General features: G+C 37.2%; 1 protein-coding gene across 5 annotated transcripts in view; it reads left to right on the forward strand.

The window, feature by feature from the left end:
• The window catches only part of PDGFC (platelet derived growth factor C), a 205392-nt gene extending 190406 nt beyond the window's left edge, over positions 1–14986 (forward strand). For 3 of the 5 annotated variants that reach the window (XM_034661472.1, XM_034661470.1, XM_034661471.1), the window contains exons 5-7: positions 1287–1494; positions 6251–6468; positions 12220–14985. In XM_034661472.1, coding sequence (XP_034517363.1) covers positions 1287–1494; positions 6251–6468; positions 12220–12336 — 543 coding nt within the window. In that variant the 3' untranslated portion in view covers positions 12337–14985. Of the gene's footprint in view, positions 1–1286; positions 1495–6250; positions 6469–12219 lie in introns of all 5 variants that reach the window. The other 2 variants (XM_034661473.1, XM_034661474.1) reach the window with 2 other exon arrangements.
• The last annotated feature ends 4029 nt before the right edge of the window (positions 14987–19015 follow it).

Here is a 19015-nt window from a genome sequence, read left to right on the forward strand (position 1 = left end):
TAAAAAATAAGTTGGGCATTTGATTATGTATTTATTTCACCTATTTTGATTTCAGTTCTGATCTACCACTCCCTGCCTTTAGTCCGCTTTTTAAAAGTCGGTGGTTGTAGGGGCAGGTTTGTTCTTGAACTTTTATTGAAATTATTGCCTCATTTGTTGCTTCCCATTTAAAATGGTGTATTTTAATCCATTGCTTTATAGCTGGGCATTTAGATTATTTTGAATTTTTCTCGATTTCAAACAACACTGTGATGAATATCATTGCACATATTTCCATGTGCACAAATAAAAAGATGTAAACCTCAAAAGTGAATTACAAAGACATGAATCCTGTAAATCTTTTATTCGAATATCCTGTGTACATCCATTAAATCAACTGAAGTGGTTGTACCAATTTTTATACTCACTTCTGCAGGCGGAACAGAGAAATTCCAATTTACCCACATCCTTGGCAATCCTTTCTTTTAAATCCTTGCCAATCTCATGTACATGAAATAGTATCTCCTTTTTTGTATGTAAAATAATACCTCACTTTGTTTTGCATTTCTCTGATAGCGACTGAATTTTAGCATGCTTTTATATGTCGTTTGGCCATTCAAGCCTCTTGTCTGGAATTTGCCCATTCTCTATTGAGTTGTTGGGCTTTTTTGGTATATGCTAGACACTAATCCTGTGACAGTTATGTCATTTATCAGGCCGTTCTCCCAGTGACTGTCTTTTAATCCTGTTTAAAAAAAAAAAAAAAGCATGGGCAAATGTATCAAAGTTATTTTTTATGGTTTGGGTGTTCTCTATCTTGACTAACAAGTTCTTCTCCAATGTGAAAGGCTTTTCGCCTATGTTTTCTAATGCTTCATGGGTTAATTACTTTATATTAAATTTTTAATTTGTCTGGCACTCATTTGCATAACTACCTGGTGATTTTCCAGATTCAGGAAAATGGAAAGTGAAAAACAATAGAAAAATTGGGTAAATGGTATTACAATTTCCATTATAAGTCCCTAATTGAACCATAGAGACGTTTTCCTTTTTATTTAAGCAACAGATACCCACATCCGCCATGGTTTGTGATAATGAAGGTTAATGTCTTTCTCACTGACTGCACAGAGATCTATTGGAATTCATCTAGATGAAGTCTTTGCAAAGCAATTACTTACAATTCGGGTTGAATGCCATTTCACTTCCCTTGCATTTTCAGCCTCAGTTTACCTAACTTCATGCCTAAGTCCAGAAGAAATACATTGTCATTTTTAAAACAGTTAACATAAGATTCATTTTACTTTCAGCAATTCACAGAGGCCGTGAGCCCTTCCATGTTACCCCCTTCAGCTTTGCCACTGGATCTGCTTAATAACGCTGTCACTGCATTTAGTACCTTGGAAGATCTCATTCGGTATCTTGAACCAGACAGATGGCAGTTGGACTTGGAAGATCTATATAGGCCAACTTGGCAACTTCTTGGCAAGGCTTTTGTTTTTGGAAGAAAATCCAGAGGTAAGTTCTTTCTTCAGATTAGAACCTCGTTTAATTTTTTTTAGCAATTTTAGTGTTCTGGATTCTTCCACCATAGCTTCTAAGGAGTAGAGTTTAAAATCCTTCCATGATATATGTAAATAACCCATTTTTGTAACAGTTGAGAATGTTTACACATTAAATAAAAATGCTTACAAAGAGAAGCAGTTATAATTCATGGGGTTTGAAAGATTAAAAGGAACACTTTTGCTGAAAATTCTTGCCATTTCTTTAATTCAAAAATATCATTTTGATGAAGTCCTCTATTATGTTTCATGAGAATCATTGCTTATTCAAATCTAATATTTGGGGTATATTGATTTAGAAATGCGAGGGAGATTATTTTAGCTGCTAAACTAGACTTGGGCCTTAGAAAAGGGACAGAAATAAAAATCATTGCCTACCATGACCCCATGGGTCAGGGTTATATTAATTTCAATCTTTTAAGCCTACAAACTTCTATAAATAATATGGAAAATAACAGTGGCTCATCACAAAATAGAACTAGGAGTTTCCAAGATAGGATTCAAAGCAAGAAAAGAATGACCAAAGGGAACCCACACCATGATAATTTTTCTGTCTATAAATTTGCCTCCAAAATGATCATTTGACCCTATGAGTGCATCTCTGTTCAAGAATGAAAGTGTTGATAATTAAACTTAATTCCACATGGTCAAAAAATTGGAAATAACATTAACCGAGTCATCCCTAAGGTTAGCTAATTTTCCTTGTAACATTAGGATTGGAAAGTATCCATATCAGACGCAAATGAAACAGTAATAGAAATAACTGGCTAATCATAATACACTCAAAAAATGTGTTTCAGGCTCTCAGAAACATTGAAATCTACCCAGGGTCTCTCTAGAGAATGAAATGAGTCTGGAGATTTATATGGAAGGAACAGTGTTTAGTTAATTTGAGCAATTCACACGGGCAGATTGCACCAGACTTGTTCTTCTAAATCTTGTCAGAAAGAAACCGGATTCCTGCCCTTTCCTGCTAGGAGTTGCAGCCCTTCTGGATCAAGAGCTTTAATCTCAGCAGGTCATGTCCAGACTTGCCCAACCGTGGTATTCTGCTGTGCCAACAGACGTGGTTTCCTCTCAGCAATATTTGAAATCGGTGTTCAAGTACATGGGCAGCCGAATCCTGTCCAGATGCTGAAAGCTGTTGCATATTTATAAGATTTGATCTTGATGAATAACTTGATGAATAACTTAAGAACACTTCCCTTCCCTCCCGCTTAGGAACAGGAAAATGAAGATCTGCAAGGCTAGCCGAAACACTTGTGAATAGAGCCTTTGTTAGATTTGAAGTAGATTATCATGTTGATCTGGAAAAAGCAAAGGGAGTAAACTGGGTTCTAAACTCAGATCCTTTTTTTGACAGCTGATCTCAGGACTCCAGCCTCATCATCTCCCTTCTAGCCAGGCCTCTACGCCCGCACCTCTCCGCCTGGTGCTCAGCGAAGATTTGGCTAGAGGCTAGCATGTATTTAAAAGCATCCAGCACTGAACCAGATCTTTCAAATATTCATTTAGCACTTTCCAAATTGAAGCCCTTGCAGTTTGCCAAAACTATTAACTTTTTAAGCATCCAGTAAGTGTGAGAAAAGCAGTGTATATTTTTGGAACTCTACATAAACTAAAATGCAGGTGTGGGATAACATCTATATAGACAAAACCAACTCCCCTCCCAAGAGTCTTTCTACAAAGGAACAAGGAGTAAAACGTTTAAAAGCTTCTAATTAGACATCGAAATTGATTTTCCACAGAATAAACATATCACAGTGTTACCACATTCGTCTTGGAAAGACCACCCTCAGATTGCATTACAGCAAGAGAATATCCTTGGGCTGAATATCTTAAAAGAAGGAGCAACTAACAAAGTGTATCCATGATTTTTTTTCAGTCAGTATTAGCTTTTTTAGTAAAACTTGCAATATTGGTGAATCTGAACAAGAAAATCTGCATTAAGAAAAATGACTTTAATGGTGTCATACTCAAAATCTTCATTCTTTAGAAAGACCAACTAACACATGTGTTGTCTTACGAAGTACTTACAGAAAGGAAATAAAGAACCCAAACACTGATTTTCATTTTTCAAATATTTTGCAGTGGGAAACCTCCATAAGACTAGAGTTGAGTTATATATATATATATATATAAAATGTGTTGAACATGATCTTTCTTTCTCTTTTTTGATCTTTTTTCTTTTGGGGTGTTTTGTTTTGTTTTGTTTCATTTTTCTTGCCCACAAGTTCTGCACAATGGTTAGAGAATTTGTGACATCAAATTATAGTCACATGACTTATTTTAATGACGCTTAGATGAGTTTGAAGTCTTAGGGGTAGGAAGCTTACATTTCAAATAAGATATGCCAAATCGAAAAACCCTAATTGTATTTGTAGTGTGCACTGCATTAAGGTCTTTCAGTGTTTTTGTTTTTGTTTTCCTTTTCTTCCTCTGGCTTAGGGTTTTCATTCATACCTGCTACTGCAGAAAAAGAAAACACCTTATTTTCTAAGTCAGGCTTACCCAGTACTTAAAAAGGGCTTTTGACTGTTGTGTCAAACATGATAAATGAGTGGAAGCTAAGTTGCAAGTGTGTTTAAATTTTCACATTGTAGCAGGTATCATAACTCAGTTCACTGGGGAAATCTATCTAACCTTTTATTGTGGTTAAGTAAACATTTTAAAGTGAACATATACAGTCTCATTTTCTAGTTCCACGAAATAGTATGTTTCAAACTGAGGTAGATGAATAGCCTTTGAAGCTGAGAGCTTCATTCACATTCTAAAGAGGTATCAATCTTAAATAAGCATTGAAAATCTTGGCAACTGGCTTTTGTATTGTATGTGTGTGCATGTTTTCAGCTTTCTAAACCCTTCTTGCCTAGATATCCACTTCTAGAGAAAAGATTCAGAGACACTTATATGCAGCTTTAACAATGAACGAGCAGTAATGTACATATACTATTAGTTCAGCCAAATGAAATCAGGTGAAATATGTGACATCACTTAACTCAATTATCTTATTACTTTTATTAGAGATAAGTTGGTCTTTTATGGCTCTCAAAAGAATGAACTCATTTCCTCTTAAATATTTAAAAGCTTTCCTTTCACAGGATCATTTTTCAGATGAAAGGGAAATCTTTAAATACTCAAAACAGTGATTTTCTATTGAGTTGGAAAAAAATAATTTTTTAGCTAAATAAAATGTTGAAACGAACCTGTGGAATTAGCCTTTCTTTGGCGCTTCCCTATACTTGACCAAGGTTTTAGTCAACTGTATAGTTGACATGTGCTTATAATTTACAATTGCATGTGCATCATTCATCATATATTTCCTGAAAATACTTACATTGGCTTCCTTTCACATTTTAGAAAAACCTGATCACATGTACAAGTAAATATAGAATTGTAAAACAAGCAACAAGAAAACAAGCATGTGATTCTTAATCACCTTGTCATTTTAAAATTATTTTCAAATATTGACACTTCATTTTTCGAACTGCAGTACACAGTGCTTATTATTACTCGAAGCCATCTTTAACCAGAAAATTGGTTTCTTTTTTTCAATTCTTGTTTATAATGTTTCTAATATTAGCGAAAAGGTATTTAACCAGATTTATTCTATTTAGATAATATTCCAAATTTTAATAATTTTTTTTGAAGAAAAAATTCTGATGAATTTTATGTTATCCAAAACTCTTCAATTTTATTGGAATTGCTATTATTTGAACATTTCTAGGGGAAAAAAAGGCAAAGTAATAAAGCAGAAATTCAAATTCGAGGATATAATAATTAAGTACGCTTCACGTTTTATATTAATTCATATTAAATATGACATGCTATTTTGATATAAATTAACTGAGGCAAGTATTATTTTATAGTTAAAAACAGTGATTCTTTGAGAATTTACTACAACAATCTGATGAAAGGATATTTTTGTTTGGTCTTCACAAGTAGGTATTCTTTTAAAGAATAAAACATCACATAGTTAACCAGCTTGCTAAAAGAATAGAGACAATTGTTATAAATTAGACATCTCTCCCCTCCTTTAGAAGGGGAAGAATAGAAATCTGAAGGAGCCTAGTTAAACTGAATTTCAAACATTATGAATTACTCAGTGTACCGGAAGCAGGGGTTTTCAGCAACGTCAGCCCTTTTAAAATGTGTCGTTTTTTTCACTCATGGTCTACTCAGCTGTCCTCAAAAATTCATTTCCTTCATGCCCTTTTTGCATTTTCTGAGTCTCATTGCCAGAAAAATTATATAAAGTCCTGGCAGCAAGTCTCTGTAAGTTGTTCTTCGTTAATTGCATGAGCTTCTAATCCTTTTAAAAATTGCATTTGTTTTTTAATCCAAGCATTCATCATTCTACATTCTAGAATGCTCTCCTTGTTTACTTTTTTATGAGGGTTAAAAGGTGTAGCCCTCTTTTTCTCTATTAAGTTTCCTATTTATAGCTCTCAACTGTTTTGTTGGCTTTGTTCTTAATATTGCACAATGGCATCTCTTTAATGGTCAGTAAGTCATAATGAAGCTTTGTGGACTATGAAATGAAAGTCCAACTTGCGAGCTACGGAGCCCCCCAACCTCGTTAAAATAAGAAGGGACCTTGCTGGGCATATTGTTGGTGAAATAGATTCCTCTCTGAAAAGATCTTGATGAAATAAATTCAGGCTCAGGGCATGAGTATGTTATTTTCCTTTGCTTTCTTTTATGCCCTGCAGTGGTGGACCTGAACCTTCTAAAGGAGGAGGTAAGACTGTACAGCTGCACGCCCCGTAACTTCTCGGTGTCCATAAGGGAAGAGCTAAAGAGAACCGATACCATTTTCTGGCCAGGTTGTCTCCTGGTTAAACGCTGTGGTGGAAATTGTGCTTGCTGCCTCCACAACTGCAATGAGTGTCAGTGTGTCCCGAGCAAAGTCACTAAAAAATATCATGAGGTAGGTAGACCCTTTTCTTCTCAGGTTCCTTTGTGTCTTAAGAAAAATAACAAAACCGTGTATCTGGAATGAATTTTTGTTTGGAGAAGAGATGTAGCCTTCGTGGAAACAGAATAAATAAGGTTTACAAAATAGTGCATGTTTTCATTTTTTAAAATTAGGACCTTTAGCTTGAAAACCCAGGCATTGAAGATTTAGAAAGTTTGTCCTGTGATTGTACAACATGGGTGGTCAGTGACGTGTTCATCTGTCTTACAGAAAAGCAAACGTGTTCTGCAGGGGGAGAAATGGGTGAAGCTTTTCAACGTTATACTTTTCAAAATATGAAGGGAAGATATTTTAAAGACAGACTTGTCTCTGTTGGAGAGAGGAGATCTTTGATATTTATTTTTCCATTTGGGGCAATACGGGAACATGAATCCCAAGAAGACATATTCGTAATTATATCAATCTTCCTATTATTCATGTCACCCCAAATAGCACGTTAAACCTTTTATGGATTCCTTTCATCTCTTTATACTGTGGAATTAAGGAAAATATAAATACTAAATGTTAGTAATTATTGTTTTTCAGAGCCTTGCGAACCTTAGAACTTACTCCAAATTTTCATTCGTGCTAGAATATCCCCAGTTATGCCCACCCTTTCTCCAGGAGCAACATGTAGCACTCATACATCAGGAAGCAAAACATTCTTGATGAGGCAACCTTAATTTTTACGAAACGTTTATATCGTACCACGCCGAAATCGGCCCTTCTAACTGCACGTCAGTATAACTTCATTTCATTTCTTTGTATTTTTTCCACTAACCCAAAGAATAATACAGAATAAATACATGCTTAATAAATAAAATGATTTTTCATGGGCGTAAGGACATCAGTAAAACTCACCTGTTACCTAACCTGAAGCTTCCCAGTGCCATCAAGTGCACTTTATATGACGCAGCTGACCCACCCTGAACCGATATTGTGTTGGCAGGTGATAAAGTGGAATCCAGAAGCCCTGGATGCCAATAGCCCAGGGAGCCTGTTTCCATGCTAGATCTACCAATAACTTGTAACCATTAGGATAATTAACCTCAGTTGAAATAAATGTAAAATACGGTAACCTCTCAGGTTTTTCGCAGCTGTGTTATTCCCTGGCAATCAGTAGATTGCCATTTTTGGAAAGTCACATCCCAAACTGCCGTCTGTGATAAAAAAAGAAAAAAAAGGACTGTTTACCACCATAACTCATGTTCTACTTTCATTTCTGCATCCCATGCCTCTCAAGATCCTTGTGCTGGAGCAGTCTCCACTCCCCTTTCCGGAAGGAGATAATCTTGAGCTCCCTGGCTCAGGTTGCTCCAGCCAGGCTGTGCTCAGAGGCTGGCCTTCCCTGTACTCTGTGAACCGGGAATCTGAGAGTCAAGAAAAAACCCTTAATATGGCAGTTCCAAGCAGACGCAATAAAATGCCTTAAAATCAAGGCAGGCGTTAGAATTGATTGGTGACTATGAAAGGCTGTGATGAGAACAGGAATTAAACTAGAATGATCTTTCCTCACCTAAAATCATCTAATTGTGCGCTTTCTAAAACACATCCCTATTAAATACAGTGTATTTGGGGACCCCGATTTAGCCAACAACTCTTGGATTTATAGCCACCATCCTAAGATCTATAAAACCCAGACTAGTCATAGTAGCTTTTCTAATGAAGCTTATCAGATGCGGAGCCTACATCATGCTTTTGGTCAGCTAACTCAGTCCTCAGGTCAAGTGCACCATCCTCTGTCCAATACTCGCAGATTTCTTTTCAAATAACATTGGCTTTAGGGTTGTTAAGAAAGTTGCCACAGAGTATGTGGCTTCTATTTTAGCGTCTCAGAGAAAACTCTTGTGTGAGGAAAGACTATGGGCAGTGCTTGTAAACTCACTGGCCTTCTTCCAGAATGACGTCACTCCATTATTCTTTAGTCTTTGGGTGCGGTGGTTAGGTATGCATTATCTGTACGTACGCACATGCAAGTAGGGGTGTTTATCTAATTGTGTGACCACCTCGTTCGGGTTTCCCACAAATAGTCTGAGGCATGTGTGTGTGGGAATACAATACTCCACATTTCTCACAAATACCTCCGGTAACAATCATGTCTTAATTTTTTATAATGCTTTGTGGGAATCATTAGTTTTTTTGTGATAGGTTTTTGTTAACAAATTACCTTGTGAAAAAAAGGGCTTATTTGTTTGGTGTAATTGATCATTTCTGAGGCCTACATTTGTCTCCATCCTGCGTTTTGGAAGTAAGTTCTGAGTTTAGTACTGCTACTCCTAAAGAAGTGAAAGTACTTGGGGCCCCTGAGTGGCTCAGTCGGTTAAGCATCTGCCTTAGGCTCAGGTCATGATTACAGTTATTCCCTGTTTTTGGTTCCTTTACCATTTTCAGTGGGTTCAGCCATTGTACAGAAAATAAGTTTAGAAAATTAAAAGGCTCGCAATACATAGGGTCATATTATTGCTACATGTTTTGATACTGTAGCGTAATCTACTACTGAGATTCTTACTGCTTTTGTATCGATTACCAGATACTATTTGTTGGAAGATACTATTTATTGGATACTATTTATTTTTGTCCCCCCCAATTTCCTTAATGATTTTTCTATCTTCCAGATAGGACTTTTCAGAAAGCAAGACAAGAGCCCTACATATGTATGAACTTAGGTGTTACCTCTTCCTTGAAACACTTCCTCCTTGCCTGCCCGTCCCAGCATAACCCGTCCGTCTGCTGGGCATGTGTAGAACTTTAGAGATATCTCTGTTAGAGAATTTTTGCTCTTTCATAATTATTTGTTTTTATTTGTTTTTACCAACTTGAGAACTAAGAACAAAGATCACATTGCAGTGTAGTACTTAAGAAAACAGACCCCAAAGGCAGACATCCAGCTTTTTGACTTTGAGCAAATGACTTCGCCTTCTGTGCCTCCGGTTTCCTAGTGTGTGAAGTGAACACCTCACGTTCATACCTTACTGTGAGGATTCAAGGAGCTGACCAAACACTTATAACCAGCTCCGGTACATTTCAAGCCCTTAATACATGTTAGCTGTTCTCTTAACTCATCTTCATTCCCCCCCACCCTGTGACTTTGATGATGGCAAATGATCAATAAAGATTTAATGAATTTTGCCCAGAGGTAGGACAAGTATTCCCTTTCAGGCAAAAAGATCTATAGGATACTCCGACCATAGAATTGTGTTTGTTCTTTTTTCCTTCCTCAATTAGCCTAATGATTTTCACCTTGTTTATATCTTTATATACTTTTTTTTTTGGTAACATGAAGTATGGCCTTATTCTTTTTGCATAGATCTGTTTTGGGTAAAAAGTATATAATTCGGTGGCCTTTCTCTAGTCATGAGTCCCATCCCCCACGGTTCTGCGGCACCCATAACTTGATGGCACTTCGCACAGTGTAGGCAGTGGTACATGTTCGTCTATTTCTTGATGGTTCTTTCTGTACCTGATGTACTCTCTTCCCCAGCCTCTGATTTTAGCTTTTCCCTGAATTACTTCTTCATGGGTTTGTAATTTTAGCTTGAACCTCTCTTTCAAAATTGTGTGAGATGTGCTTCTGCCTTCTTTCTTTGACGCTGTCATAAACTGTGTCCTGAAAACTGTCTTCTTTCATATTATCTGAGACCTGTAGGTCATTTTCCAAGTCTGTCTTTCTCTTCCGAAGTCAAAACAAAACTTTGGAAAGAAATTAAGAAGGAAAGCACTAATTAAGCTGCCTTCCGTGTATTAGAATTTCTTATCTAAGATGTAATATCACTAGAACTTTATGAGATTCTTCTGCTATTTGTAAATCTCCACAAATATCAGTAGAGGAAGACTGGGGGTGGGGGTGCGGTCATGGGTGGGGGTGCTTTTATTTGGTGACTGCATCTTGACATAAGCACGTCGAGAGGAAAGGACGATTGTAAGATCGTGGCCTCCCATGGCTGCCTGGTAGGACTGTATACGGTAGCTTCTCCAGCCCTTACCTTTTATAGTCATTTTTCCTCTACTAACTGGGAAAATGTATACAAATGGAGATAGGAATTAAAGACGTCGGCTAGGCCAGTATTGCAGTTTATCTGGCCACTCAGCCTCATTCCAGAAACAATGTTTAACAGAAGTTTGATAAGGTATACCACCAGTATCTTAAGAGTAGTTCATTTTGATCCCACCTCAGGTTGTTCAAAATGGTAAGTCAGGGACTGGCACCTAAGGTAGCATTCAATAGTTTCATGTTAAAATAATATAGTCTTAGTAATTTTTATCCTAGAATTGTGAATGTAATAGAAAATCTGCTTTAAAAGTTTCCTATTTCTCATCGCTATTCCAAGACTTTGCAGTTTATCTCTCTAGGAAGAAAGTTACCAGATAAGTAGAATATATGGCTAATAATATATTCTGAGTCTTTATAAAATTATTATCGATCACTCTAACTTCAATAATTCATCTTTGGCCAAAGCACAAATACTGGTTATGTCCCTATTCTCTCTAAAGCTTCTGTTCACTCATGTGTAAAATAGGGGTAATAATTATAAATTACTTCATAGAATTCTTGTGAGTTAAAGTATGTAAAAACATTATTACAGTGCCTGGCACCCAGTAAGCATTCAAAAATGTTAGCTGATTAACCTTTGATATGACCGCATGCTCCAAATGAGGTATGCACTCTCTACTTTTCTCTTTTAAATCTTCAAATGGAACAGTCATAAGACTTGACTTGTGCCTTTTTGGATTAACGAACATTTCCAGGAAGCGTATCTTTTAGAAGTTGCTCTATGAAGTTATCTTTGTCTTACCCAGACAGCAGAGAAACTAGACCACTTCGTATTATTATGTGCTCTGGTCTTTGTTCATAATCCGAACAAACACAGTTCCTGAAACATTATTGTTTCTATTATAAGAAGCACAAATCTGCATTGAATAGGGAGTTCTTATCAAATACTTCAGATAATCTTTTATCGAATGCGTTGCTGTGTCCTCCTGTCACAGTGTTAAAAAGAAATACCTTTAGTATCGGTGTCTATTTTGCTGTATGTTTTTATTAAAAAACAAGACTGCACATGAACTTCGTTTAATAGAGGCATCATTGGTATTATCGCTCAGCCTCCGTATACTGCACAAGTACCCAGCTGCACAAAGTTAGCTGTGATGGAGGCTCATGTCTATGAAGTACATCTAATCCGTCTCATCAAGTTTATAGAGGACTTGAAGCGTAGCCAAGAAAATTAATGAGTGGCATCATTGAGCAAATTCAGCTGTAGCGCGATCGCGTTTCCTTCCTCAGTATTGTAGTTCTTGTATCACTTCAAGTACGAATATTCGTTACATGTGTGAAAAAATGAATGAGTGAAAGAAACCAACCAACGGATACAGGAGTGGGCAGTAGGGGTTTCAGAATACTCAGTCGAGGTGAACTTCTCTGCCAATATTGTCAGGGGAGTAAAATAAAAAGCGCGCAGTGAGACTTTCAATGGAAGGACTGTTCTGTATGCAGAGACGGCATCCTTCCAAGTGGCTGATATTAAAACATATATGATGATCATTTAGGATCTCTCTGAGGGGTAGGGGAGCGTGTTCATGATGCCTTCACTAGGAAAAAGTCAAAATTTCGTCAGTGTTCATTGGGCCCCAAGAGTCTTTGCTGGAATTTTACTTATCCATGAAATCAAAAGTTACAGATGTTGGTTGATTTTAACAACGGCTTGCTTATATGTTGTTCCCTTTCAGGTCCTTCAATTGAGACCAAAGAGTGGGGTCCGGGGATTGCATAAATCTCTCACGGACGTGGCCCTGGAGCACCACGAGGAGTGTGACTGTGTGTGCAGAGGGCACACAGGAGGATAACCTCATGCATCAGCACACGCGGCCTCTCCCAGAGCAGTGCGGCTCCATGGCTGATCTGTTCTAGAACTTGCGCATTATCTCCATCCGTAATCTCAGTTGTTTGCTTCAGGGACCTTTCATCTTCAGGATTGGCAGAGTTCTAAAAGAGGAGACACCGAACGGAATTAGAAGTTGTGCAACAGCTCTTTTGAGAAGAGGCCCAAAAGATGGGAGAAAAGTCTTTGGGCGCGGAAAGAAATGAAATGTTGTCCATCACTATCTAGTTACAGAGTTCCCATGCCCTTCCTCAGCTAGCTGTGCTGTGTGTATCCGCGGTCTCCCTACGGCTTAGGCTAATGTCAGTACAGGAAAAAACTGTGTGCAGATAAGCACCTGATTCTGTTGCCTTGCTTAACTCTCAAGCTCCATGTGCTGGGCCTACAATCACAGAAATCTGGAATTATTTCCTTAGATTCACATATATAAACCAGAGTGTTCTATGTTCTACAAACTTGGTTCTTAAAAAGGAACTGTGTCGCTATGAATCAGACTTGTGTCATGCTGGTAAGAAAGACTGGATTTTCCATATTGCTTACTGAAATTTCTACCATTTAGAAGAAGAGAACTACATTCATGGTTTGGAAGAGACAAGCCTGAAAAGAAGAGTGGCCTTATCTTCACTTTATCTATAAGTTGGTTTATTTGTTTTATTGTGTACATTTTTATATTCTCCTTTTGACATTATAACTGTTTGCTTTTCTAATCCTGTTAAATATATCTATTTTTACCAAAGGTATTTAATATTCTTTTTTATGACAACCTAGATCGACTATTTTTAGTGTGGTAAATTTTTCTAAACAGAATTGTTATAGCCAGAGGAACAAAGATGATATAAAATATTGTTGCTCTGACAAAAATACATGTATTTCATTCTCATACGGTGCTAGAGCTTAGATTAACCTGCATTTTAAAATACTGAAGTGGGAAATCAATAGAATTTGATAAGTCACAAAGACTTTTTGAAAATAAATGATCATGTCTTCTGCCCCCATTATTGGAGATGCAAATAAACAAGCAACATATGAACGTAGGCATTCAGATCCAGTCGTGACTAAACCCTAGCCCTTCTTTTGGGAAGTGTGAGCCTAGCTCAGAAGAAAAAAGCACCTTGAAAAGAGACTGGACCGCTTACTGACAAAGCGTGCTCTGCTGTCCTGTAGGAACACATCCTATTTATTGTGATGTTCTGGTTTTATTATCTTTAAACTCTGTTCCATACCCTTGTATAAATACATGGATATTTTTATGTACAGAAGTATATCCTTTAACCAATTCACTCATTGTACTCTTTGGCAATTGAAATGAAAATCAGTAAAATACTTTGCTTGTACAATGCTTAATATTGTGCCTAGGTTATGTGGTGACTATTTGAATTAAAAATGTACTGAATCACCAAATAAAAAAAATGTGGCTATTTTGGGGAGAAATGGAGTGTGTGTGTGTGTGTGTGCGCGCACGCAAGATTTGTCTCTTGAATTCCAAGACAGTGAAAGTAATCAAGCTTCATGTTAACCATGATTTCCATTATCCAAAGGCCTGCGTCCATTCAAAAGACAGGTAGAAAAGCGCTGAGGTGTCCCTGTCTCTTGTCTCTGGTGTTTTGGAGCAGTTTTCTTTTTCTCACTGATTTCTGGTAAATTAAATTGCACCTGACTTGAAAGTTTTATGTGATATATGAAATGCTTAGCGATCGATTATATGGCAGTATGAAACTGAAGAAAAGAATCTTGTGACTTCCCACTGTCTTCATTCGCAGTGGTCGATGTTAGGTGGGATGAGCGTGAGTTGGTTTGGCACACAGACTACACGTACCTTAGCTAGCACCCTACCGAAGGGGCGGATCCTCACCCTCGGGTACGGATTTCCATGCAGGGCTTGTGTCCTATCTCTGCCGTTCTCCCTGGTCCAGAAGGCTAGGGCCCTGCTGTCTTCAGACTCCTCCTCTAGGTCTGGGCAGTCCCCTTTCTGGGTACTTTTCCACCCAGCAGTCCTACCCTGTGCCCAACCACGTGGAGACCAAATAAATGAACATACACACGCTGTCTTATTGACTTACCTTTTCATGGTTCTGTCCCAGCCCCGGAGAGGCCTTCTAGGTGTAGCTCGGTTCTGCTCCACTGAAAATGGGTCTCCGTCTCGGCAGTTCACAGCTCACACGAGCGTAGCAGCGCTGGACTAAATCTGACAGTAAATGACCTATGTAACTGTAAGATCCAGCGCCTCCAACCATTGAATGGAACACCTTCTTTCCCTCTTATTTTTGAATATTTATTTCTTGTTTACTTATAAAATATTAAAAGCCAAAACAAATTGCTCTATGAAGGTAGTCCCATAGGCTGTTGCCAGTGAGTGGGAAGAGTGTGAAGGCTAACTGCTTTATGCTTAGTCACTCATAGACCTTACTGTGTGTTTGACTCAAAAAAAATAATAATAATAATAATCAGCCCAGGTTTTAATGGCACATGTGACCATATTTCAGAATTCCAGAAAAATATTGTCTGTATTGACCACCACTCTTTTATATGTGATATCTTTGATTTGTGCCCTTTGTCCCTTGAGATGGACTGTTTTGCTACCTTGTGGTTTTTATTAAAATAAAAAACAATCCTTAATTGGCACAAAGCAGGCTTTCATGTCTAGTTTTCATTTTCTAGATCTCATTCCCGTTCTCATCTAGCAATAAGTGTATGCATTTTGGAAAGGTACAAATGACAAAGTAATGAGAATTTATGCTGTGAAAACACCCTGGCTTGATTTTGTTTTTCTCAGCGCATCCCTCTCTCCAGGTGCATTCACTTATGCTTGTGCTCGGGTTTATGGAAAGGCAGAAAATACAAGTCTCACTTAATATCATATATTTAACATAACGAAATACCCTTATCTCTAAAAAGATTCTGACATTTTAATCTATTTTAATTATATGTTATAAATGCATTTGAAGGTACAATCACTATCCTTTAGGTTCACAGGAAGGAGTAGAAAATTGAAAATATAATTGATCTCTTGTTTTACATCCTATTTTTCCTTTATGCTTCGTATGCAATCAGTCAGCAAGTCCCACTGGCTTTACCTTTCCAAAAATCTGTTGTGTTTGCGTCTCCCTCTCCATTTCTGCAGCTGCTGCCCCGATTTAGAGCCTCATGGCTCACGGCCTTTCTGCTGCCCACTCTCCTTTCCCCAGTTTTCTGGCCCCTGGTCCTCCTCCCCTCTGATCTGCCCTTCAGGCCATGGATGGGCAGGGGTTGGGCGGGGGGTCCTTCCAACAAATCTGATTACGTCACTGGGGTGGAAAATTTACAATTGAACTTTGTGAGATTAAATTGTAATTCTCTGCATGGCACTCAGAATTTATTAGAATCTTATTGTTTCTGCTCATTTTGCACCATCAAGCCTAACATACAGCTCCAGTGAATGAATACACCTAACAGTTTCATGAAGATGTCAGTACTTGCCCACATCTGGGTGCCGGCTCACGCTGTGCTCTTTGAAGCATCGTTCTGTGCTTACCTATCTCATTAGCTTCTTCTCAAATCTCAGCTCAAATGCCACTTCTCAGTAAAGCTTTTCTTCCTTGACTTTCACTAGAATTTAAGCCATTTCCCCTATGCTCCCAGGAATATTGCAGCTATAAATATTGTTCTATTGATTATAATTACCTGCCCTCTTTTCATTTCGCAGACTTCTAGTCTAACAAATACATGATTTTTTAAAAATATAGCAGTGAATATGACATCAGGACCCCTGAAGATTCCAAATATGTCTTACAGATGAAAGAGTTAGTAAATAGGAGCTGGCTACTGTTTAGTTGTAATCAATCCAGTCTACCGGTTATGTTGGGGCACCTGTCACCATAATTACGGCGTGCAGACAAGAAAGTTGTCACTTAAAGTGACAACGATTTTCTTCTTTAGCAGCACTTTGACACTACGTGTTTGGTTTTCTGGGTAATGAGTTTTCTACCGACCATATCTCACTTATCACTTCTATTCAAGTTAAGGACATTTAATAATTCATTTATGTGTTATTCATATTTTGGAGATGTTCTATAGTATGATTAATTTTTGTGAGTCAGAATTTAAAAGTCTTTAGGATGTGAAATACAGACATCAGCAATTGATGATTTATAATCTTTACCTCATTTACCCCCTTTGACTCATTTTGCATCATCTAATCCCATGTACAATTCTAGTGAATGCTCACAGTTTCCCGTAAACACCAATATTCCTGCATATGCTAGCACAGGCTGCGTTCTCTTTTGAAGCACTGTTCCTGCACTTACCTCTTTTAATAACTCCCTCTCCTATCTGTCAAAATGTTAATGACATGCTTTTGTACTCCACCTCAGAAAGCATTTGCACAGCCACCTATACCAAATCCAATTTCTTTCGTAACTGCCAAACCCGTACAGTGACTCTTGCTCAGGTAAACTTTAAGGAAGAGATTTAGTATTTGGGCAGAAGTTTATTTTAAGATTAATAACTATTATTTTAAAAATTTACCTATGTAATCCCAACCAGTTTTGTTTTTTTGTTTTTTTGGTTTTTTTTTTTTTTTACAGAAAGTGAAAATCTGATCCTAAAATTCATTTGGAAATGTAAGGCACCCAAAACAGTGAGAAAAATCTGGAAAAACAACCACATAGTTGGAGGACTCACACTTCCTGACTTCAAAATTTACTATAAAGCTATAAGAATGCAGTGGTAAATTTAATAAGTTTAAATTTACAGAGCAATGGAATGGAATTGAGAGTCCAGAAACAAAACCTTCACATCTGTGGTTAATTGATTTTGACAAGGATGTCAAGATAATTCAATGGTGAAAGAGTATTCTTTTCAACAAATTTGCTAGGACAACTGGATATCCACATGTAAAATAATGAATTTGGACTTTACCTCACACCATATAGAAAAAGTTAACTCAAAATGAATCAAAGATCTAAATGTAAGAGACAAAACCATGAAATTCAGACATATAGAAAAAAATTTTGATGATCTTAGATCAGGCAGTCGTTTCTCAGATATAACACCAAAAGCACACACAACAAAAGAAGAAATAAAGTGACCATCCCCTAAAACTTTTGTGCTTTAAAGGACACAATAAAAATAAAAGATAACCTACATAGTAAGAGAAAATATTTGCAATTCATATATCTAAGGGCTTTCTCTAGAATATATAAAGAACTCTTAAAACTCAAGAATAAGAAGGTAATTAACTCAATTGAAAAATGAGCAAAGGACTTGAATACACATTTCAAAAGAAAGAAAGAAAGAAAAAAAAGAAAGAAAAAAAAGAAAGAAAGAAAAGAAAGAAAAAGCATACAAATGGCCATAAGCACATAAAAAAATAGCCAAGGTCATTAGGGAAATGCAAATGAAAACCACATTAAAATAATAAATACAGCAACTTCCAGGATGGCTAGAATTAAAAAGATGATAATAATCAGTGTTGGCGAGGATGTGGAGAAATTAGAATCTTTATAAATTGCTGGTGGGATTATAAAATGTGGCCATGCAGGAAACAGCTATGCAGATCTTTAAAGGGTTAAACATAGAATTAACACGTGAATCAGTATTCCACGCCTAGGCATATACTCAAGAGAACTGTAAATCCTGCGAACAAAATACGTAAGAATATTTTTCATAATAGTCAAAAAAATGGAAACCACCAATCAATAAATGGATAAACATGCAGTATATTCATACAATTGAATATTATTAGGCAATAGAATGGAATAAAGTACTGATACCTGCTATAATATGAGTGAACCCTGAAAACACAATGCTAAGTAAAAGAAGCCATTTAAGAAGGCCACATAATGTATAATTCCATTTATATGAAACGTTCAGGATAGACAATCCTTAGAGAAGGATAGTACATTAGTATTTGCCAGGTGCTGGAGGAAAGGGATAAATGGGCCACTACAAATGGACACAGGGGTTCTTTTTGGAGTGATAAAAAGATCCTGAAATTAGATAGTGGTGATTGGTTGTTGGATTATCTAAAAACCACTAAATTCTACACTTTGAAGGGTGGATTTTTGTCATTTGAATTATATCTCAATAAAGCTTTTTCTTAAAAATTATAGATGCTGGGGCGCCTGGGTGCCTCAGTCAGTTGAGCCTCTGACTCTTGATTTCGCCTTGGGTCATGACCTCAGTGTTGTTGAGATGGAGCCCTGCATCTGTCTTCGCACTCCTCGGGAGTCGGCTTGCAATTCTCTCTCTCCCTCTCCCTCTGCCCCTCCCAGAGTTCACTTGCGCCCTCTCTCTCTCTCTCTCTCTCAAATAAATAAATCTTTAAAAAGTATAGATGCATACACTGAAATATTTTAGAAATATTTCAGATATTTCTAGATATTCCAGATAAAAAGAACAAACAAGGAATAAGTTGAAAACGAAACAGAACAAACAGAAAAACAAAAAACAAATCATCTAAAATTCTGTCACCCTAGTGCAAATCTCTTCTATCTACGCACATAGGTATGTAGATAAACGAATGGGTGGTGTGATACATGGACTCAGTTCCGTCCCCTTTAGTCATACTCAACATTGACACGTTTGCCTTGGCTTAATGGTAGTGGGCGTATATTTTCCCATTTGAATTTGGTCTTTGCCGTATGTCTTGCTCTAACCAACAGGAT

Source organism: Ailuropoda melanoleuca, chromosome 5 (assembly GCF_002007445.2).
Source record: "Ailuropoda melanoleuca isolate Jingjing chromosome 5, ASM200744v2, whole genome shotgun sequence".
In the NCBI taxonomy this organism is placed as follows: domain Eukaryota; kingdom Metazoa; phylum Chordata; class Mammalia; order Carnivora; family Ursidae; genus Ailuropoda; species Ailuropoda melanoleuca.